This window comes from Asterias rubens, chromosome 5 (assembly GCF_902459465.1).
Source record: "Asterias rubens chromosome 5, eAstRub1.3, whole genome shotgun sequence".
Classification (NCBI taxonomy): Eukaryota; Metazoa; Echinodermata; class Asteroidea; order Forcipulatida; family Asteriidae; genus Asterias; species Asterias rubens.
The window spans coordinates 2758478-2781991 of record NC_047066.1 but is presented as its reverse complement, the minus strand read 5'-3'; the positions used below and the strand labels follow the sequence as shown (position 1 = coordinate 2781991).

At 39.2% G+C, this 23514-nt stretch overlaps 1 protein-coding gene across 2 annotated transcripts; it reads right to left on the bottom strand.

Annotated features, from left to right (window-relative positions):
* Positions 1 to 5764: 5764 nt before the first annotated feature.
* Positions 5765 to 21689, bottom strand: LOC117290164 (transport and Golgi organization protein 2 homolog). Of its 2 annotated transcripts, none has more exons than XM_033771420.1 (9): positions 21571 to 21689; positions 17501 to 17613; positions 13876 to 14113; positions 13269 to 13391; positions 11018 to 11132; positions 9573 to 9649; positions 8239 to 8392; positions 7393 to 7494; positions 5765 to 5908 (listed from the first exon to the last, which is right to left on the bottom strand). In XM_033771420.1, the coding sequence occupies exons 3-9, from the start codon at positions 14015 to 14017 to the stop codon at positions 5782 to 5784; spliced, it is 840 nt and encodes a 279-aa protein (XP_033627311.1). In that variant the 5' UTR covers positions 14018 to 14113; positions 17501 to 17613; positions 21571 to 21689; the 3' UTR covers positions 5765 to 5781. The 2 variants fall into 2 exon arrangements, with proteins under 2 accessions (XP_033627311.1, XP_033627312.1); XM_033771421.1 differs by having other exon boundaries at positions 17501 to 17559.
* Between the last annotated feature and the right edge of the window lie 1825 nt (positions 21690 to 23514).

The following is a 23514-nucleotide window of genomic DNA, read 5'->3' as shown; positions in this document are numbered from 1 at the left end:
TGCATTGTTGACATCTGGGGGAAATTTCATACATTCACACAAAATATGCTAACCAATTTTGTTGTTTTGTAAGTGTTTGCTAAGATCTATATGCTGTTTGGCCCACCTTTATGAAGCTTCTGAACCATGACACAACTGCGCTTATAATTAGGTGACTAGGCTTGCTGCAGCACTGCTTAGCAGAAAATTAAATGGATGTCACCCTCACTCATACCTATGTACTGTTTTATTCTAAACTTGGATGCAACATTTTTTTATCAATTTGTATCCAGTCCTATTCTATCACTAAACACTTATTTCATCACTCAAAGGCATTTTTTGTATGAAATAAACTTATGATTTTGCTACAGCGAAATCAGGCATGAAAAAAACGTAGGGACTCTCATTGCAAAAACTGTGTACACACATGGTATAGGCTCCAAGAAACACTTAAAGACATTGGACACTATTGGTAATTGTCAAAGACCAGTCTCCTCACTTCAGTTGTCTCAACATGTGCATAAAATAACAAACGTGTGAAAATTTGAGCTCAATTGGTCATCGGAGTGGCGTGATGATAATGAAATACCCTTGTCATACGAAGTTAGTTGTGTGCTTTCAGAAATATACTTCTTTCTTGATAACTGCGTTATTTCAGAGGGAGTCATTTCACACAGAGTATTATTTTATCAACAGTAAGCTTAGGTTTTATGCTAATAATTATTTTGAGTAAATTACCAATAGTTTAAAGGCAGTGGACACTCATTGGTTATTACTCAAAATAATTTTTAGCACAAAAACTTACTTGGTAACAAGCACTGGAGAGCTGTTGATAGTATAAAACATTGTAAGAAATGGCTCCCGAGAAAGAAGCAATTTTCCACAAATTTGATCTCAAGACCTCAAAATTAGATTTTGAGGTCCCGAAATCACACAACTTCATAGAAATAACCTAGCTTAATGTATTTCCAGTGGTCTTCTAGGAATTGCTTGCGCCGGTTTGCATTAATATTCTTTATCCCGATGCAAATTTATACAGTAAAACAACACATTTCTGACTCTATAGAATAAGCAAAATAATGTAATTGAATTTACCAGTTAGCAGTAGCGATTCCCGATTGCTGTGTCCACATGAATGAACGTACAGAGACGCAATAAATCATCTAAATGAACTTGAATCGATAATGATCAATAAGATTCATAAACAGAAACACAATGACCAAGGACGACAGTGTTTCAACCGCAGAAACAACCACATACCTCATGACAATGGTCAATACGAATGACAACAATTGAATTGCAGTTGGATACAGTGATTGATGTAACAAGGCCACTGGGTGAGGGGGTGGTGGAGATGGCGGTCATACTTGACAGTTTAAAGGCACTAGAAACGTTTGGTAATTGCTAACTCACTTGGTGTATCCTAACATGTGCGTAAAATAAGAAATATGTGACAATTTGGGCTCGATTGGTCATCAAAGTTGAAAGAAAAGAATGCAACAAAAACAGTTTAAAGGCACTGAGTTTGTTGGTAATTGTCTACTTACTTGGTGTATTTCTTACATATATGCATAACTTAACAAATCCGTGATATTTTTGGGCTCAATTAAACCAACTAAACGCAAGGGCACCTTGTCCATGATTCTGAAATTTGTCTGACTCAAAATAGTAAGTCAATGTTGCTTTGAACATGAGCAAGTACTGAGAACAGAATAATTGCATAGATACAACTAAACAACAAGATTTAAAGATTTAATGCATCTGCTGATGAAATTCCTGAACCATCTGCACTGATGACAAACTGATTTACAGAATAATTTATGCAACAACAAACTAAAGAAATTAATTTATTTCCCTTATTTCGGTAACAAATTCTGTAACTTTTATTCAGTATACTAAGTCATAGGTCTCTGCAGCATTCAATAATTCATGCTGGTTTTAGAGGTAGGGTCGTTGATAAAAATATTGTTGTAAACGTAATGCATATTTAAAGACATTGGACACTATTGGTAATTGTCAAAGACCAGTCTTCTCACTTGGTGTATCTCAACATATGCATAAAATAACAAACCTGTGAAAATTTGAGCTCAATTGGTCGTCGAAGTTGCGAGATAATAATGAAAGAAAAAACACCCTTGTCACACGAAGTTGTGTGCGTTTAGATGGTTGATTTCGAGACCTCAAATTCTAAATATGAGGTCTCTAAATCAAATTCACGGAAAATTACTTCTTTCTCGAAAACTATGGCACTTCAGAGGGAGCCGTTTCTCACAATGTTTTATACCATCAACCTCTCTCCATTACTCGTCACCAAGAAAGGTTTCATGCTAATAATTATTTTGAGTAATTACCAATAGTGTCCACTGCCTTTCAAGCCAATCAACACTTTTGGTAAAATAACAAACCTGTGGAAATTGGAACTCACTTGGTTGTCTAAGTTGCGAGATAATAATGTGAAAAAAAACATCCTTGTCACCTGAAGTTGTGTGCTTTCATATGCTTGATTTTTAGACCTCAAAATCTAATTCTGAGGTCTCGAAATCAAATTTGTTAGTGGACAATAACTTCCTTCTCGAAAACTACATTACTTTAGAGTGAGCCGCCTCTCACAATGTTTTATACTATCAACAGCTCTCCATTGCTTGTTACCAAGTAAGGTTTTATGCTGATGATTATTTTGAGTAATTACAATAATGTCCACTGCCTTTAAAGGCAAACTTATAACAAAATTAACAACAAAAGTCACATGTGAAGTTTCAGCCGATTGAGTGTGTGCTTGCTGAGAAAACCACAAAAAACAGTCACAGTAGATTATAAAGAATGTCAAAGCCATCCAAGAGTGTAGCAAATTGACAAACACACCCTCAGCAATCTGAGAAATGATTCCTACATGAGTTGTTATTTAGACTCAAATGTTCTTGGGTGACAAATTACCCACACCATAGTACTTCTCGGGGAATCCTTTCTCAAACAGTTTATACTATCAACAGCTGCAGTGCTTCTCAACATGCTATGGGTATCAACTTTTAAAAGTATTTACAAATCTATGACCCTACCTTTAAGTAACATAAGTGCAGTTTACTGCAAAGCTTCACGCTATTATCTAAATATTAAAAGTATTTGTTTATGTTTGGTATTTTCACAAATTTTCACAGTCTGACTTAAAAGTCTGTAAAAAATACCTTATGATTAAAATAAAATGATTAAATATTACCTTATTAACAAAACTTGTTTTTAAAAAAACATGAACATTCCTGAATTTTTATGCTGAAATTGAGGTTCCATTGGTTAAAAAAAATCAACTAAAACAATCAACTATTTTTGCTAATTTGCCCCGTTTTGTTTACATTTCAAGTGATACTCCATAGAAGTCCACAGAGTATTGACCCAATTCACCTGACGTCAATATCAGACTAATCTTTGTACGCCCTTTTGGTGGGCAATGTCACTGTGCGTTATTCAGTGAAGTGCGCATTTCTGGCGAGGAAGAGTTTACACGTAAACCTATTGCCCACCAAAATGGGGTGTGAGGCACAGTTGCCGCGTCTGACGTGCGTGCAAGGGGGTCAACACTGATCAAACAAAACGTCAAGTGGAGCCACCAACATGACCAATAGTCAAAGAGAAATGTATAACATGGCGTCGCGGAAAATCTTACCTGCTTATTCTTTGCAAATTTGCACAAGTGTTGGCCATAAAATGAGGTGCATCGTCTGAAAATTGTATTTTAGTAAAGTAAGCTTTGTTAATTACAATTAAAAATCAGGTTGAACACTATTGTATGTACCGATTGCATATAATTGAGTAAAACTTTAAAAAATTTGATTCATGTAAAAAACATATATTTTGACCCAAATTAACTGCCACCAGGGGCACATTGCCACATTCATGTACTCCTTTAGCTTTCCCAGTCAAGAAGGATATAGGCATGCGTAGTATCCATTTGGTTAGGAACCACCTACATGTACTCTTGGGTCTGAAACAGGGTTACCCATTTCCCAGTCTATGTGAATCATCCACTAGAAGCCTGGCTCACTGGCTGGTAAGGTGACTCATGGTGCTGGGTGTCAAAGGGTTCCTACAGCATGTATGCTGTGTGGGTTGTCTGTTCATACTCAGGGTGCTGGGTGTCAATGGGTTCCTACAGGATGGATGCAATGTGGGTTGTCTGCTCCACAGTCAGGGTACTGGGTGTCGATGGGTTCCTACAGCATGGATGCTGTGTGGGTTGTCTGCTCCAAAGTCATGGTGCTGGGTGTCAATGGGTTCCTACAGCATGTATGCTGTGTGGGTTGTCTGCTCCAAAGTCAGGGTACTGGGTGTCGATGGGTTCCTACAGCATGGAAGCAACGTGGGTTTTCTGTTGCCCCTTTGGGTGCTGGGTGTCGATGGGTTCCTACAGCATGGATGCTGTGTGGGTTGTCTGTTCATACTCATGGTGCTGGGTGTCAATGGGTTCCTACAGCACGGATGCAATGTGGGTTGTCTGCTCCAAAGTCAGGGTACTGGGTGTCGATGGGTTCCTACAGCACGGATGCTGTGTGGGTTGTCTGTTCATACTCAGGGTGCTGGGTGTCGATGGGTTCCTACAGCATGGATGCTGTGTGGGTTGTCTGCTCCAAAGTCAGGGTACTGGGTGTCGATGGGTTCCTACAGCACGGATGCTGTGTGAGTGGTCTGCTCCAAAGTCAGGGTACTGGGTGTCGATGGGTTCCTACAGCACGGATGCTGGGTGAGTGGTCTGCTCTAAAGTCAGGGTGCTGGGTGTCGATGGGTTCCTACAGCACGGATGCTGGGTGAGTGGTCTGCTCTAAAGTCAGGGTACTGGGTGTTGATGGGTTCCTACAGCATGGATGCTGGGTGAGTGGTCTGCTCCAAAGTCAGGGTACTGGGTGTCGATGGGTTCCTACAGCACGGATGCTGGGTGAGTGGTCTGCTCTAAAGTCAGGGTACTGGGTGTCGATGGGTTCCTACAGCACGGATGCTGGGTGAGTGGTCTGCTCCAAAGTCAGGGTACTGGGTGTCGATGGGTTCCTACAGCACGGATGCTGGGTGAGTGGTCTGCTCCAAAGTCAGGGTACTGGGTGTCGATGGGTTCCTACAGCATGGATGCTGTGTGAGTGGTCTGCTCCAAAGTCAGGGTGCTGGGTGTCAATGGGTTCCTACAGCATGGATGCTGTGTGAGTGGTCTGCTCCAAAGTCAGGGTGCTGGGTGTCGATGGGTTCCTACAGCACGGATGCTGTGTGAGTGGTCTACTCCAAAGTCAGGGTGTTGGGTGTCTTTGGGTTATTGCAGCATGGATGCTGTGTGAGTGGTCTGCTCCAAAGTCAGGGTACTGGGTGTTGATGGGTTCCTACAGGATAGATGCTGTGTGAATGGTCTGCTCCAAAGTCAGTGTGCTGGGTGTCGATGGGTTCCTACAGCACGGATGCTGTGTGAGTGGTCTGCTCCAAAGTCAGGGTACTGGGTGTCGATGGGTTCCTACAGCAAGGATGCTGTGTGAGTGGTCTACTCCAAAGTCAGGGTGCTGGGTGTCGATGGGTTCCTACAGCACGGATGCTGTGTGAGTGGTCTGCTCCAAAGTCAGGGTACTGGGTGTCGATGGGTTCCTACAGCACGGATGCTGGGTGAGTGGTCTGCTCCAAAGTCAGGGTGCTGGGTGTCGATGGGTTCCTACAGCAAGGATGCTGTGTGAGTGGTCTACTCCAAAGTCAGGGTGCTGGGTGTCAATTGGTTCCTACAGCACGGATGCTAGGTGAGTGGTCTACTCCAAAGTCAGGGTGCTGGGTGTCGATGGGTTCCTACAGCATGGAAGCAGCGTGGGTTTTCTGTTGCCACTCAGGATTCTTGGAGTCTATGGGCTCCTTCAATGTTCTCTCTGTAAAACTGATAGTTCCTTCTGCATCAATGAGGATTACAGTGGTGGTTCTAAGAGAAAGATAAAAGAATAAACCAATGTTTAAAGGCATAGGACACTATTGGTAATTACTCAAAATAATTATTAGCATAAAACCATTCTTGATTACGAGTAATGGGGAGATGTTGATAGTATAAAATATTGTGAGAAACGGCTTCCTCAGAAGCGACTACGTTTACGAGAAAGAAGTAATTTTCCACGAATTTGATTTCGAGAACTCAGAATTGGAACTAACCATCTATAAATGCACACAACTTCGTGCGACAAGGGTGTTTTTTCTTTCATTATTGTCTCGCAAGTTCGATGACCGATTAAGCTCACAGGTTAGTCCTTGACAACTACCATCCCCAATAGTGTCCACTCCCTTAACATTGTTATCAGAATCAAATCACTCTGTATAATAGATGTCAAATTTGCATCAGGGATAAAGAATATTTATTTTAATTTTACCCTAAATCGATGTACGTTAAAGCCATTACACACTTTCGGTACAGAAAAAAAAGAAAAAAAGTTCACAGATTTATAAATAATTTACAGGGTTTACAGAAGGTAATTGTGAAAGACTTATCTTGAAATATAATTCCATGAAATGCTTTACTTTTTGAGAAAACATTAAAACAATATCAATTCTTGATAGCGAGAATTACAGACTTATTTTAAACAAATGTCAACGTGGGGAAACAAGGGTGGGTTTTCCCGTTATTTTTTCCCGACTCCGACGACCGATTGAGCGTAAATTTTCACAGGTTTATTATATATAAGTTGTGATACACGAAGTGTGGGCCTTGGACACCACTGTTTACCGAAAGTGTCCATTGGCTTTAAGAAAGAGGTAATTTCTCACTAAAAAAATAAAAGACTTCTAGCCAGAAGTCTTTCATTCTTATCTTTTAATGTTGTACCTTTTTACTGGTGACTGTATTTTTATGTGAGCAATAAGGCCAAAGGAATTTCCCATGCATGGACAATAAAGTTGTGTTGTATTGTATTGTATTGTATTGAAAGCACACAAATTCGTCCAACAAGGGTGTTTTTTCTTTCATCATTTTCTTTTAACTTAGACGACCAATTGAGTTCAACTTTTCACAAAGACTGGTCTTTGACAAATACCAATAGTGTCCAGTGTCTTTAAATGAAAAATCTACACTTACAGTCGCGGACAAATACAGGTTTAACACAAGTGTTCAATTCTACCAGAAAGGAGTCTTTGCTTGGGTGTGAGTGTACTTCACACTGCTTAGCATTTTTGGCAAATTAATCTACCGAGAAAAAAAATACCACCACAGGCAGGTACCAGCCTAAACTTTTGAATGACAAGATTTTTTGGAAGGTAACCTGTTCAATACAAAGCAATAATGCTACCTTTACTAAGTATGTAAACAAATTATACCAGCAATATTAAATTGAGCCCCATTTGTTGAAAACAAAATTAATGAAACGAAAACAATAAGAATATACATGTCGAAATAAAATGAAATAAAAAAAGCAGGCAAACCTTGTTCCATAATTGCTGGACTTGATGAAGACTAGCTCTTTGAGAACTTTTCTCTTCTGGACGTCCAGCATTTCATTGGAAATATCCACATCCGTTATCAATCTGTAAATATTGCATAAAATAGATAAAAGAAATGAAAAACAAAAACAAACAAACAAACACCCCAATAAACAAACAAGCACTCTACTAATTTAATAGCTCATACACATTCATGAAGACAATGAATGGTCCGACAAGAAGACAAGAATCTTATTTTCATTCTGTGTTGAAAACTACCAAGGTTTCTTTTACAGCCATGCCACAGTTGGGAACCACTACCTTGACTATAGAGGGCGCTAGAGTTACACCAGGAACTCCCATAGACCTTTTTCGCAAATATCCATTGCACAAGCGGTAACTGTTGAATGAGGTGCATGCTGGTCTAGCTAGCGATCTAACTTGATCGCTACCTATACCAGCAAGCACCTAATTCCACACCTACACACATGTACTTGTATAAGGTTTTTTAATGGACATTATTCTGACTTGTTCACTAATAAGTCCTCGCTTGACACTTCAGTGAGACACCAAGTAGCTACCCGGGTACAATTTCATAAAGCCTGTAAGCACAATCTCTTGCTAAGCACACAAAAATGTTGCTCGGCAAAAATATTTTACCAGCCAGAAGACCATACAGTTACTATTTCTGTGACTGGTATTTGACTATAACTTTGCTTGGCTACGAAATTTGCTCAGCAGAATTTTCTGCTAAACTACCAATTTTGTATTTAACACACAATTTCCATACACTGCAACCCGTAAGCAAACACTGAATATACAAAAGAAAGAAAGTTTCATTGTACGTACGGTTTGTCGAGAGACATCATTGCGATAAGTTCTTTGATGAGATTATCTTTGTTAAGGCCGGGTACTCTCTTTACTATTTTCTCAAACTCTGATCGGACATAGTCCGTCTTTGGCCACGACTCAGTCACTGGGTGGTTTGAAAACACTTGAACACCTGCAAAACGAAATCGACACATTTTAATGTTTTACCCTCAATTTGAAGTAAAGATCACAACACAGCAGATAACCCCTAAAACTATTAGTGTCTCTTTGTGACTGTGAACATTAAAGACACTGGAGACCACTTGGTGTATCCTAACAGTATGCATAAAATAACAAACCTGTGAAAATTTCAACTCAATTGGTCTTTGAGATAATAATGGAATAAAAACCACCCTTGTCACACGAAGTTGTGTGCTTTCAGATGCTTGATTTCGGGACCTCAAAATCTAATTCTGAGGTCTCAAAAGTGGAAAATTACTTCTTTCTCAAAAAACTACGTTACTTCAGAGGGAGCCGTTTCTCACAATGTTTTATACTATCAACCTCTCCCCATTACTCGTTACCAAGTGAGGTTTTATGCTAACAATTATTTTGAGTAATTACCAATAGTGTCCACTGCCTTTTAAAGGGGAAACATTGCCTTGGGATTAAGCACTTTTGGTTACAAATCCTCTTGCTAGGCAAATAGCTTTGTGTAGTTATTATAATGATTCACAACTTGTGTAGTAGAGTCTGGGTTCCAAAAATTGGTTGGCCAAATAACTTGCAAATGTACCGGAAAGTCTGGTAGCTATAAAGTTGTAAAGAGTTCGGCAACTAAGAAGTATAACATGCAGCAACATACGGCTGGTAAAACATAGAATTCCAACTGCCTCTAGTCATTGGGCTAGCTCAGTGGTCTAATGGTAAGACATCTGCTCTCGCAATGCAACGTGTGGGTTTGAATCCCACTCAAGTAATTTGCCTTTTTACAGAACTCGAGAAATTACTAAGAATACAGTGCTTAGAGGCACTGCTGTACACTATTGGTAAATTACTCAAACTTAGTAATGACCAATGGAGAGCTGTTGATAGTATAAAACATTGTGAGCAAAGGGTCCCTCTGAAGTAACAAAGTTTTTTACTAAAAATATTACAATACTTCAGGTCTGAAACTTTTTTAGGCATCTGAAAGCACACAAATTTGTGCAACAAGGGTGTTCTTTCCTTTTATTATTTTCCTTTAATGTCGATGACCAATTGAGTCCCAATTTTCACAGATTTGTTATTAATACTGGTCTTTGACAATTACCAAAGGTGTCCGGTTCCTTTAATACAAATCGGTGTAAAGGTAAAAACAAATAATGTTATACCTGGTTCAATTTTAACTGGTTCTGGTAGTTCGGAAGCTCTGTTTGTGAAGTAATTTGTGTTGACTTCTCCATCTTTCCTGAAAATTTTTGAGGTGAGAAAAAGAAACGTTACTGTTGGTAGACAGAGAAAGGACAAAATACATACAGAACAATAAGCAAATTCACACTAAGCGTGTAAGCATACAAACTTACTCAGCACAGAAAAATCTTTCTTAGCAGAAACAGGTTACCAGCCAAAATTCCACAAAGCTTACATTGTTGCGACTGGTGCCCCACTCATTAGATTTTCTCTAAGCTTTATTTTTCGGCTTTTAAAACATCTTTATAAATTGGATCCATGGATCTGTATTTTGGTTTTCTTTTGAAACTCATGCTGACCAAATCCAAGTGAAAACAATCGTTTTCAGTAGCACATTTCTCCTTTAAAGGCAGTGGACACTATTTGTAATTACTCAAAATGTTTATTAGCATAAAACCTTTCTTGGTGACGAGTAATGGGGATAGGTTGATGGTATAAAACGTTGTGAGAAACGGCTCCCTCTGAAGTGCCATAGTTTTCGAGATAGAAGTAATTTTCCACGAATTTGATTTCACGACCTCAGGTTTAGAACTTGAGGTCTCGAAATCAACCATCTAAACGCACACAACTTCGTGTGACAAGGGTGGTTTTTTCTTTCACTATTATCTTGCAAGTTCGATGACCGATTGAGCTCAAGTTTTCACAGGTGTATTATTTTATGCATATGTTGAAATACACCAACTGTGAAGGCTAGTCTTTGACAATTACCAATAGTGTCCACTGCCTTTAAACTATACATGGATTTTTTTTCAAACCTTGACAGTCTTTTGGATTGAAACTTAACAAAAGCACTCCGCTTAAATTAGTAGACAGCAATAAGTATACAACTTTGTATAATTTCAGGCATGATATTAATTTGGTACTTGGGAAAATAAAAGAAACATTTTATCGAGTGCAAGGGCTGACCTACATGTACACATAGGGTAGCGACGAGTTCTTACACGGCCGTTTAAAGCCGGCAGGGTCGAATTGCCGTGTGATTCGGCTCGGGCCTTTAGCCCACGGCAACGACCCTGCAAGGTTTTAAATGGACGTTTAAGAACGAGTCACTACTATTTTATTCCCGATCATAAATGCCCTTTTGTTAAAAAATCTAAAACTTTCTATGTCTGGCCTTGTTTTGTGGTCTTATGAGAGTCGATGTGGCTGGCTTTACAGGGCTGCGGCTTTAACACTTTGTAGCCATTTCCTTCCCCGATTCAGCATCTCGTCTTATGGTAAGGATGATCAGCCGCCCAAATAAATAATACGTCTATTGACTGCCATCTCGTTAATATTTTTGTGTAAAATGCAGAGCAGAAAACAAATATGAAATGAAGTGATCAGTGCCAGTGTGAAGTCGATTAATATAGCCTGGAAGCCTTACCTGAATTCCATTGTTATAAGATTGAAACCATTGTACAAAGCACTTTCCTTGGCAACATCTTTCAGATATGTCTGGCCATCCATGCTACCTTGAATGAAATCTGAAACCAGAGAGCCTATGTAGAGAACAGAAACACATAACATTAGTAACAAATAATTGTAATCGCGAATCTTATGCGCAATGGACCAATCCTGTTTTCCACTAAGCTCCACCCACCGCACACGTTGGCAAGACACGTGTACGAGCACTCCCAATGACCTTCTGCACGATTCTGCCGCGCGTGCCAGATATATGCGCACGCATGACCGAGTTTGTCCGACCACAATCATTGCTGTGATTGGTCAAATGGGTGAACGCGCACAGTTTGATTGACAGGCCGGAGCGGTTCATTTCAAAGAATGATCATTTCTCTTTGGACACTATTATCCCTGGAGTTGATTTCACAAAGAGTTAAGACTAGTCTTATCTCGACTTAGGACTAGTTACTCGTCCTAACTTAAGACTAGCTATACGTTTTTGATATCTAGTCCTAACTCTTTGTGTAAAACGACCCCTGGACACTGGGCCTTATTGTTATTGGTTAATTAAGAACTTTCAAAATTCGCGTTTAAAATACAGAGTTTTATAAAAAATAGATTTGTTAAAAATCACAAAAAAAAACCAGTAAGAAATACAATTTGTTTTCATGAATTTAAAAGTAAATTGGCTTACAAGTGCAAGTGACTTTAATAAAATAAATTCCTTAAACCAACTCAGCTCTCTTGGGAATATACAGCTTGTACTACCAAGTATCTAGAGCACCAATCTTAATCAATCACAAGAGCCATCTCTGCCTTCACAGGTAGCTACTTACCCCCTTGGTGATGAGAAGCAATTCTAGTCAATAGGCTTGCTCAAGGACACAAGTGTCATGACAAGGATTCGAACCCACACCCTGATGACTCAGCCACCAGAACTTGCGTATGATGCACTAAACAACTCAGTCTAGCGAGCCAACAAAGCCATTACAGGTAGGGTCGAAGACTAGTACATGTAAGTACATGTACTCCCAACATTTAATCACCCTAAACACCTTCACGATTGACTTATGCTTTATCTTTCGTTATAACTTTGCCTATAACCAGCACTACTTTTAAATATAAGCATACATTTAAGTTGGTATGAAATGGATTGCTTAATTGACTGACACTATTCCATTTTTGCATCTTCATCCATATTCAACTCAACACAAAAATTAAAGAAACTGAAATTGCTCAATGTGCCCCCTACCGTGTATGCTCACATGGCAACGGCAACCTGTTTTAAGGCAATCTGAAAGATCCAACCCACCTCTACTACATTTAAGTCAATCTAATATGCCAATATTATAGAGCTGCTTCAGCACAAAAAGTTGCTAAGCACAAGAAAATTGTGTTTACCAGAATAAGGTTACCAGCCAAACTGCTCTGTCACACGTTATTATTATTTATTACAAATTGTAACTGTATTCTGCTCATTTCCACTCAGTAGAAAATTCTTAAGCAAATTCTTTTTCAATTTCATAGAGCTGTTCAAGCATACAAAGTTGCTAAGCACAACAAAATTATGCTGACCAAAATAAGGTTACCGATTAAAACACCAATTTACATGTACAAAATGTAATTGTATCCTGCTTAGTTTTGCTTGGCAAAAACAATACATGTATTTCTTTCTTAAAGGCACTTTACACCTTTATTAATTGTTAAAGACCAGTCTTCTCACACGGTCTAAAATAACAAACCTGTGAAAATTTGAGCTCAATTGGTCGTCGGAGTTGCGAGATAATAATGAAAGAAAAAACACCCTTGTCACACAAAGTTGTGTGCGTTGAGATGCTTGATTTCGAGACCTCAAAATCTAATTCTGAGGTCTCGCAATCAAATTCGTGGAAAATAACTTCTTTCTCGAAAGCTACGTTACTTCAGAGGGAGCCGTTTCTAACAAGGTTTTATACTATCAACAGCTCCTCATTACTCGTGACAAAATAAGGTTTTATGCTAATAATTTATTTTGAGTAATTACCAATAGTGTCCACTGCCTTCAAGGTGCTGCTTTTTAAAGCAGAAAAGATTGCTAACAATTTGTCTGCTCAGCACGACTAAGCATGATACATTTTGTACCTGTAGGTAAAATGGTAATTTAGATGGTAACCTTTTTCTGGTAAGCATATTTTTGTTGAGCTAAGCAACTTTTTATGCTTAAGCGGTTTTATGAAATTGGGCCCTGGTCTTACCTCTGCCTTTGGCATCTGGGTTGAGTCCGCCAGGCTGTAAGATGTTAAGCAGCATAGCAAAGCGTCCCATTCGACTAACCCCAAGCCAAGTTCCGCCTTCTTTACCCACAAACATATCTTGACCTGTTGAAGAAAACAATAGTGTCATATGGCAAGGTTTGCGGTAACACCATGTAATGAGTTGGGGTGGTTCTAAAAAGAACCGTTGGTTTCAACTCAACGTTTCGTCAGGTTTAGAATTCAGTGTCAGGTCTAGAATTCATCTTTGAGAGGGAACAGTCTTTTTCAGTTTGTAAAAAGGGCACTTCCACAGGAAAATCTTTAAGTCTAGGAGAAACTTTAGAAGGGCACCAAGGCCAAGACTAAGGGCAAGATTGCATTTTTCATGGACTCTGTGTATTTCCAGGGCCCAGTTTTAATGGCTCTGCTTACCGTAAGCACAGAATCAGGGCTTAGGTAAGCAAGAAATTCTGACTAGGATCCTAGCAAATCACTCATGGGATCAGGCATACCACCATAATCAGAGTCCAACAGCTTGGCTGTTGCGTTGCGTTAGACCTACAACATGGAGTTAGTTTTTGCGAGAAAGGATTCTAGTCTCACTTACCACTTATGATATTAGGGTTCCTTTGCCAGAACTCGGCTTCTTTGGTCGGTCGTGCGTAAAACTCATCTCTGTTGAACACGAGTATGAGTTTATATTCCCCACTCACAGGGTGAGGGTTAATAAACAGAGCTGTGAGGCACATTGTGTTACATGAACCTTTCCGTTTCTTCCATCAACCTTCGTCAAATTTGTTCCGCCGTTCCGATTCACAATGTGACTGTTTCGAAGTGTGGCAAGCCTGCAGGGGGTAAGAAGGTTTTTTGTGAACATTGATGCACACTATCAATCAAAATCAACTTAATAAACAATTTTGGTTAAACCTTGAAGTTACATATTTACAAGTAACTTTGTTAAATGATTGCACACTAAACAATATCTCATCCCGACATCCCGTAGTGTTAATGTATGATGCACAGCCTTATGTATGTGCTTGTTAACTCCTTCTTATCACATGTCAATAAGCTAAACAAGCACTTCACCATTATGAAGAAAAAATAAATAAAAACTTAACAGGCGAACATAATATTAATAATAATAATTTACTGCACTTAAATAGCGGACAAAAATGCCCCAAAGTACCAAAGAAAATTAGAATATATAGATTAAAGCGGTTCATATGTTTTTTAAAGCATAGCTTTAAAACTGTTACAATTTTGAGCAGTTTTGATGAAGTTAATATGGATGATTGCATGGTAATACAGACTACCTTACAAGGGAGACAATGTAGGCAGAATTTACATGTAAGGTAGGAACTGTACTTGTCTTTTGATTTTTTACACAGTGTGGTTTATAACACTATGTTTTTTTAAACTAGACAGATTTAAAAAAGTGATAACAGAAAACAAATGGAGAAAAGCCAACAGTGTCGCTCTAACCTAAGACGTTTACTGTACATGATGCAAGTATTAAAAGGTAAATAATTGTTTCAAAAAATAATACAGAAGCAGCAAACACACAGGCACGAACAATGCACATTAATAGTGTATCGTGCCTGGAAATATAGAGAGCCAATGGCCTCTGTTGCACGTGGTCTAGGCTTTGGTGCCCCTTCAAAAGTTTCCATTGAGATTGAGATTTTTCAATGGAAGTGCCCTTTTCAAAATAAATACTGCATTGCCTTCTCATCAAAGACGGAACTCCAAGCCTGGAATAACATGCAGGCCACGAATGGCATGGCCACTGTTGCCCATTGTCCTGGCCCTGGTGCTCCTTCAAAAGTTCCCATAAGATTTTCCAATTAAAGTGCCCTTTGCAAAATGAAAATGGCTGTGCCCTCTCAAGGATATAATTGTAGGCCTTATGTTGTAGCAACTCAACTGCAAGAATGTGTTATCAGTTTTGGCAATTGACTGAGCATGTTGATATGCATTGTACACATATAAGTCATTTTAAAAGCGCCACTACTGTTCATTAAAGGAACACGTTGCCTTGGATCGGTCGAGTTGGTCTTTGAAAAGTGTATGTAACCGTTTGTTATAGAATACATTAGAAAAATATTTTAACAGAAGAACATAATGATCCACACAAGTATCACTCGAAATTGCACTGGTTTTCCATTTACCTCGTAAATTTTTGACTCCCATAAATGGCCGACCATGTTAGTTCGCAACGTAAAAGGAAAACCACGCAATTTCAAGGCAAATGTGTGTGGATCATTGTTATAACAAACGGTTACAAATGCTTTTCAAAGACCAACTCGACCGATCCAAGGTGTTGTGTTCCTTTAATGATGCGCATTAGATAAATTTTTGCTATACTTCATGAATTTACATTTAAAGGGAGTGGACACTATTGGTAATTACTCAAAATAATTATTAGCACAAAACCTTACTCGGTAACGAGTAATGGGGAGAGGTTGATGGTATAAAACATTGTGAGAAACGGCACCCTCTGAAGTGCCATAGTTTTCGAGATAGAAGTAATTTTCCACGAATTTGATTTCGAGACCTGCAGATTTAGAACTTGAGGTCTCGAAATCAACCATCTAAACGCACACAACTTCGTGTGTGACAAGGGTGTTTTTTTCTTTCATTATTATCTCGCAAGTTCGATGACTGATTGAGCTCAAATTGTCACAGGTTTGTTATTTTATGCATATGTTGAGATATATACCAACTGTGAAGGCTAGTCTTTGACAATTACCAATAGTGTCCACTGCCTTTAAAGATCCCCTGTTATGGGGTGCAAAATGAGATAAGGTGTGACTTGATGCAGACTTGAGAAGCAGTTACATGTAGGTTTCATGAGGTGAGTAATGTCATACTAAAAATAGGCTTGATACTCAGGGGCACTGAGGCAATGACCAGGGGCATAGAGGCAATTACTATGCATCAGTGAAGTATCAGGACAGGAAAAAGACGAAGCTGGTGATCAATTTTTTTTTTTGAATAGCTCTACTTTGATACCGGGCAATCAGTTTATGAAAAATTAACTTCACCATTCCCAGATAATGAACACATGTGCCCCACAAGCAGTCTAGCAAAATTGAAAGAGATAGTTACAAATGTAAGCACTAAGGTACGATGATCCGTTAAAGTTATTAAAGGAAGTGGCAATTACTCAAAATAATTGTTAGCATAAAACCTTACTTGGTGACGATTAATGGGGAGGGTTGATAGAATAAAACATTGTGAGAGACGGCTCCCTCTGAAGTAACATAATTATCGAGAAACAAGAAATTTTGAATGAATTTGATTTTGAGACTTCAGATTTAGAATTTGAGGTATCGAAATCAAGCATCTAAAAGCACACAACTTCGTGTGACAATTGTGTTTTATTCTTTCATTATTATCTCGCAACTCCGACGAACACTTGAGCTCAATTTTTCACAGGCTTGTTATTTTATGCATACATTGGGATACACAGAGTGGGAAGACTGGTCTCTGACAATTACCAATAGTGTCCAGTGTCTTTAAATTTACACAGGAATGGTACAGACAAAAAACATTGAGTGACTTGGGAATTGGGATTGACTACAGTTGGATTTGAATCAACGATCTCCAGATTGACATGACAGCACTTTAACAACTGAGCTGTCCAGCCCCATATTCCCCATATGTCACAGATTTTTCCAATATCTTTATTTAGGAGTGTCAGCCAGAAGCCTAACCGCTAGCTGCCGTGTAACCAGGGATTACACCAAAAATATGATACAACCTGGGAAGCTGCAGCCAGAGGATCACCATAAGGGATGCAACTTTAAATACTCTATACACTGATTATTGTGTGTGAACATTTTCCTCTGAAATGAAGTTATATTCAAGAAAACTGTACTTCTGAACCCCCCCCCCCCCACACACACACACACACACAGAAAATTTGCAACAGCTCTTTGCGGTTATTACCAAAGTTATTGAATCAATGTGTATGCTGAACATTTTGCTTTTTTCCCCAATTTTTTTTGAGCTGAGCTGACTCCAACTACAGATTTAACCCAACTCATCACATGGTTGTCATTTCAAAACATGAACACTGTCTGTGACTACATGTACGTACTTTGACAGCTTTACCAATCCTGTATATATAATACTTTTAAGGGTCAGAACGTAACACATTTAGATCAAGCTTATCTAGTCCATACAAGAAAAAACACACGTAGCTGGAGTACAAAAGCAATCTAACTCACCTGTGCAGAGTATCGTTGCCTGTAGGTTATGCAATTAGGTCGAAGCGTGACTGTTGTTACTGTACCATCACCACGAGAATGGATGGGAAGGAAAAGCCAAAGAAATCATTCACCTGTTCAACGAATTTTGCCAGGAATTTTGTAAGCGCATTATTTAAATTACTGCAGTGCAATGGAGTCTGATGTCCCACTAGGTCTCACACATTCATTTCTTACATGTATTTCACTACAAACCCTCCACCGCAATGCTCATCCACAAGCCTCCCTCGTAGCCCACAACCATAACTTTGTCATGATTATGTGTTTTTAATTACTATTTAAACACAAACTTGAAAGAACACCGAGATGTACGTAGGGCAGTGACTTCATGGAAGGACATTGAGAAAATCTGCGACAAAGATTTGGACCAAAGGCAAGGTTACCAATTAATTTATGAGATCCTTGCACTGCACGAATGTATGTATTAAGACAAGTTGACGAAGCACGCGAATGCAAAGTGAATGCGTAAACTTCTATTTTGTTTATTTTGATGTAAATGTTAATTCATAAATACCCCAGACAGTTTCGCTACTCCTATTGGTGGAGAGCGTGTCAAGTGCGGGTGTTTAAACGATTGATAATGACCAGCTGGAGCTGTTTATAACTGACTGGCTTCCACGTGTCGAGCGGGCAAACTTTATTACGCGCAGCACAATTCATAGCTATTAGTAGCAGTGCGAAATCTATGCTTAACAGGCATACACACAACCCATCAAACAGATTGCGCATCAAACAGATTTTTCACAAAGTTTAATAAAAAAATATTTCAAACCTCAAACTTTTGATTGTCAAAGTGTCTATAATATTATTTGTTAACGATTTAAAGGCAGTGGACACTATTGGTAATTACTCAAAATATTTATTAGCATAAAACCTTTCTTGGTGACGAGTAATGGGGAGAGGTTGATGGTATAAAACAATGTGAGAAACGGCTCCCTCTGAAGTGCCATAGTTTTCGAGGAAGAAGTAATTTTCCACGAATTTGATTTCGAGACCTCAGGTTTAGAACTTGAGGTCTCGAAATCAACCATCTAAACGCACACAACTTCGTGTGACAAGGGTGTTTTTTTCTTTCTTTATTATCTCGCAAGTTCGATGACCGATTTAGCTCAAATTTTCACAGGTTTGTTATTTTATGCACATGTTGAGATAAACCAACTGTGAAGGCTAGTCTTTGACAATTACCATTAGTGTCCACTGCCTTTAAACAAAAAAGGGCAAAAAGGGCAAAAAAAAAACCTGAATGGGAATAAATGAGTAGTGACTCGTTCTTAAGCGGCCGGTTAAAACCTTGCAGGGTAGTGGCCCTCGCCTTTATTGCACGGCCATGACCCTGTCAGTTTTAAACATCCATTTAAGACCTCGTCCCTACCCTTTTGTTCCCTTAATACAAACTCACATTGTCTGGTGCAGCGAGTATGAACCGGCCTTAACCGTCCCTCATAACAACCCTCCTCAGAACCCTAAACCCTCCAAACGGAGCTAGACACAGTAACTGGGGTGCTGTACTCCTTTTTCAATTTTTTTTCATAAATCGGTCGTACTACTCGAGCTGGGTACCTCACTCACACAGACAGCAGCGTTGACAGTTTGTACAGGCCTTTTCAAAACGGCTGGATTTGGCTTTGGCTCGGGCAAGCTTGACTCCATGGTTGGTTTGACAATTGCGCATGCTTTGCAAATACGCGCACAGGGTTTCAGACGGGAGAGCAGATCCTCAAGCTGAATCCAAAAGCTGAAGCCGTGGTTTCAAAAAGGGCCGATAGATGTTGCATGCTGTCAGACTCGTGGGATAGCAAAGGATCGCATAAATAGATTCATTAGCGCAGCAGGAAGGATTCTTGGGGAGTCGCGGCCGCTTGTTGACACAGCATATGGGGATCTGCTGGCTGGCAAGCTAAATATGCCACTGAATGATGCTAACCATCCGCTTCATGACGCGATTGCCAGCCAGCTGATCCCAAGATCTGGTCGTATGCGAGTGCCATATTCTGTGACAAACCGCTACCCATCCTCCTTTATCCCTCGTGCAATAACACACCACAATCTCAATGTTAAACGATAATGATTAATTATCACCCAGTCTCCAGTATTTTTCTTATCTCAATTTTACTAACGATAATAAATTTATCGCCCAGTCTCTAGTATTTTTCTTATTGCTTTTTAGTGGTTTTTCTTGTAATTGTATATAGCCATTGTCTGTTTTTTAAAGGAACACTTTGCCTTGGATCGGACGAGTTGGTCTATAAAAAGGGTTTGTATCCTTTTTTATAAAATGCATATGGTTGGAAAGATGTTTTAATAGTAGAATACAATGATCCACACAAGTTTGCCTTGAAAATGCATGGTTTTCCTTTTACTGTGCGAACTAACACGGTCTGCCATCCATAAATGGCCGACCGTGTTAGTCGACGAGATAAAAGGAAAACCGTGCAATTTCGAGGCATGTTTTTGTGGATCATTGTATTCTACTTTTACAACATCTTTCTACCCATATGCATTTTATAAAAAACGGTTACAAACGCTTTTCAGAGACCAACTCCACCGATCCAAGGCAGCGTGTTCCTTTAATGTTTTTAATGTGCCAATGTTTTTACTGTATGCGAGCATTTGAATTACCCTTTTTGGGATCTAATAAAGATTATTGTATTGTATTGTATTGTATTGTATTGTATTGTATTGTATTGACTCCAGTCTAGTCTGTATACTTGTGGTACCAACCTCCGTATATGAAACCCGCTTAAATGTAGCTGTTAGTTACTGTAGCTGTTAAATATCAAGAGAGGGCGCTGTTGAACCCACACAAAGGTATAGGCGTTGTGTGCCGGAGTCTTAAAAACTGCATAGAAACTGCCCCATATGCCTTCCCACAACGCATTGCGCTCCTGAATCGCGATAAACCTTATTAATCCCCGTTTGCAAGTGTGACGAAGGATTCACTTTCCCTCTAGAGGCTTCTAGCTAGGCCCAGCCCTAGATGCAACATTTGTAACTTTCCATCTTTGTCTTGATGGTCGCAGACAAATCAATGCGCTTCGTAACCCTCGTCGCCTTGACCGGTCTGCGATCATTGGAAGGATAGGGAGTTACAACTATTGTAGTTGCGATAACATAAGTTAACCCTCCTTCACCGTCGGGAGGAGGTTTATATTATCGCAACTACAATTATTGCAACTAACTTATTTGTGTTTGCGCCATTTTATTTCACAACGAGCTTGGAAGTAGGAATAACATGGCAAACTTTCTTTAGGATGCCACCAATTTAACTGCCCAAATTACACTGATTTTTATTCAACTAAGCCTAAGGCTAAACTAACCATACTCTAGAACTATCATGAAGTTTGTTAGATAGCGGAACGAACCTCATAGTCATACATGTAGGGAGTAAACTAACCGCATGTGATGTACATCCCGAAAGTTACAATAAAGAAAGTGGAACTCAATAAGTCAATACAATTCTTCTTTGTTTTCTTCCATGTATTGTAAGTACAGACTCAATTACATATATATGCAAAAGCATACCGCGTTGGCGTGCATGTGTTGGTTCGGAAATGACGAGACATGAAGGCAAGTGCATTTGTTTACAGTAATACAGTCCAGTTACATGATGGCTGGAGAATGGAGGCCTCCATATGGCCATGGGCATGCCCTCCATATGGGAGTGACAGCTATATTATTTATAGTTGCGATAACATGCCTAACCCTCCTTCGCCGTCGGGAGGATGGTTACGTTATCGCAACTATATGACAGCTGGTTTGGTTAACCCTCCTCATCATTAAAGTTTTTATACTAATAGCTGCCTTAAAATTATGACTGAACTGTGTTGTGTAGTTCATAAGTTGGTGCATCGAAGAAGAAAATTCCAAAATGGTTGGTGTAGTAACTGTAACTTACAGAATTGTTACTTACAGTGTAAGTAACAATTCTAATTTTTTTTTAAAAATAGGCTTGAAAAGTAGCCCAAAAAACGTTCAGAAATTGGTAGCAGAATACGGAAATTAGTTTTTCCAAATTGTAAAAATGTACTCACCACATGTGACAAAACACTATAGTATTACTACTGTTTAGTGTTTTATTACCACTGAATGTTCACTTGTACGCAAATCTCATGATGGTTATCAGAATTCCAGAAAAACACCCCAAACGCACGTCTCCACTGTGTTTCATAATGGACCTTGAGTAGACTGGTGCCAGTATCACAAACACTATCACGCTACCACATAGGGCCTTTTCAAAACAACAGTTTATACTTCAGCTCAACCATAAGCTTGTTGCGTGTAACTGCTTGATCGTTCCTGAAACCCAAGCCGGAGACGAATTGAAAGCCGTAGTTTCGAAAATATCCTTACCATTGGAGACGGCCGTACGGGGTTTCATACAGTGTTGTGCGCCCTCTATCAACAAAACCATTCGACACAACAAAAATGTCGTCTGCTACATTTACTGGCAGGACCCAGTTTCATAAAGCTGTTCCGAAGCAGAAATACTGCTAATTTCTTTGCTAAAAATAATCAAAGATGAGTTGGCACCAGTTGCAACAATGTAAAAAGTTCGTGGAATTTTGGCTGGTATAAGATTTATGTGAGCTTAGGAATTTTGTTGTGCTATCCCCCACGACATTATAATATTTTGTCCCCCTTTAGCCCTACGATTAGGCCTATGCTGTTTGGAAAAAAATTGTCTGATGGGCCGACGGGTTACTAAAAACCAAAAGTAAACTTACAAGTGACAGTTTAATTTGATAAAACACAACAAAAATACATTGAACACAATTACATGATGGTAGACTAGCAATGGCAATAGGCCAAATAAACTGAATAGAACTTAAAACAAAAATGAACAAAATCGTGGCCAAGGATAGCAGCATATATAAAAGCCAGTTATTAGGGCTTACTTAGAATTATTTCCATTGGGAAATATACAGCATCGTTTTCAGTGTGATCCGAGGCCTAGTATTTCTCAACAGTTGGATCTGTTCCTAATGACCCACATTGGTTAATGATGTCGATGTTGAAACAAACAGATTTTGGGCACAGTTTTGACAGGAAACTATTGGAGTTGGGCTTCGATCTAAAAGAAACCCCCAAATTGAGTTGTAAATAATATTTTTAACTCGTTCTTTAAAAAGGTATAGTTATCTCTATTTGGGGTGGGGGGGGGGGAGCATTGCTCTGGCCATGCTCCGAATACTTACTTGGGCCGTGGGGTATAACGTAGAGCAACATTATTTTTTACAACTCAATTTAGGGGTTTGAGATCGAAGCCCAACTCCAACTCCTTTTTTTCTTTTCCTTTTTCTAAGCTTAGGAGATTAATGTGGATTTTGCTTTCGCTTAAGTTGTCCTCTACGGATGAGAGCCCGGTAAATAAAATTAAACTGGCCTTCCTTATTTTGGGAAAGACAGCGAATTCCCTGGTAAAATGTTTTACGCTTGCTGTTTGAAACAAAAGAAATCGCCCAAAACGGAGCAATGATGTTCTGACCAGAACAGCGCTCGCTCTCTTTATGCGCTTTTCTCAACATAAAAACCACAGCGATTCCACCATAGAGTTATAGTTCTTATATAACTCTATGGATTCCATCATCCAACGTGCGCCGCGCGTTCATCAGCCAGCGAAATGCGCGCATTTTAAAAAACAACTGAAACGCACGTGGTCCGCGCTTGTAACTTTTAACGCATTCCATTCACGCGCGTTTGGACGCTGTGCATTTCGTTGCTAAACTCTCTAACCAAAAAGTATGCGATTCAAAAAGACTGTGCCTTTTTTGAAATAAAAACTCGGGGATTGTTTGAAAGAAATTTATCATTTTTCGCGGGAACTTTAACCTGAGTTAGAAAGCCAGACAACATGATCAGCCACATGCTACGAGTGAAGCTTCAGGACAGCCAGTGACATCACAGAATATTACTGTTTTTTTTTTAAATTATAGTTTTGAGGTCTTTGCAAGCTGTTACGTGAATCAAAAGTCAAA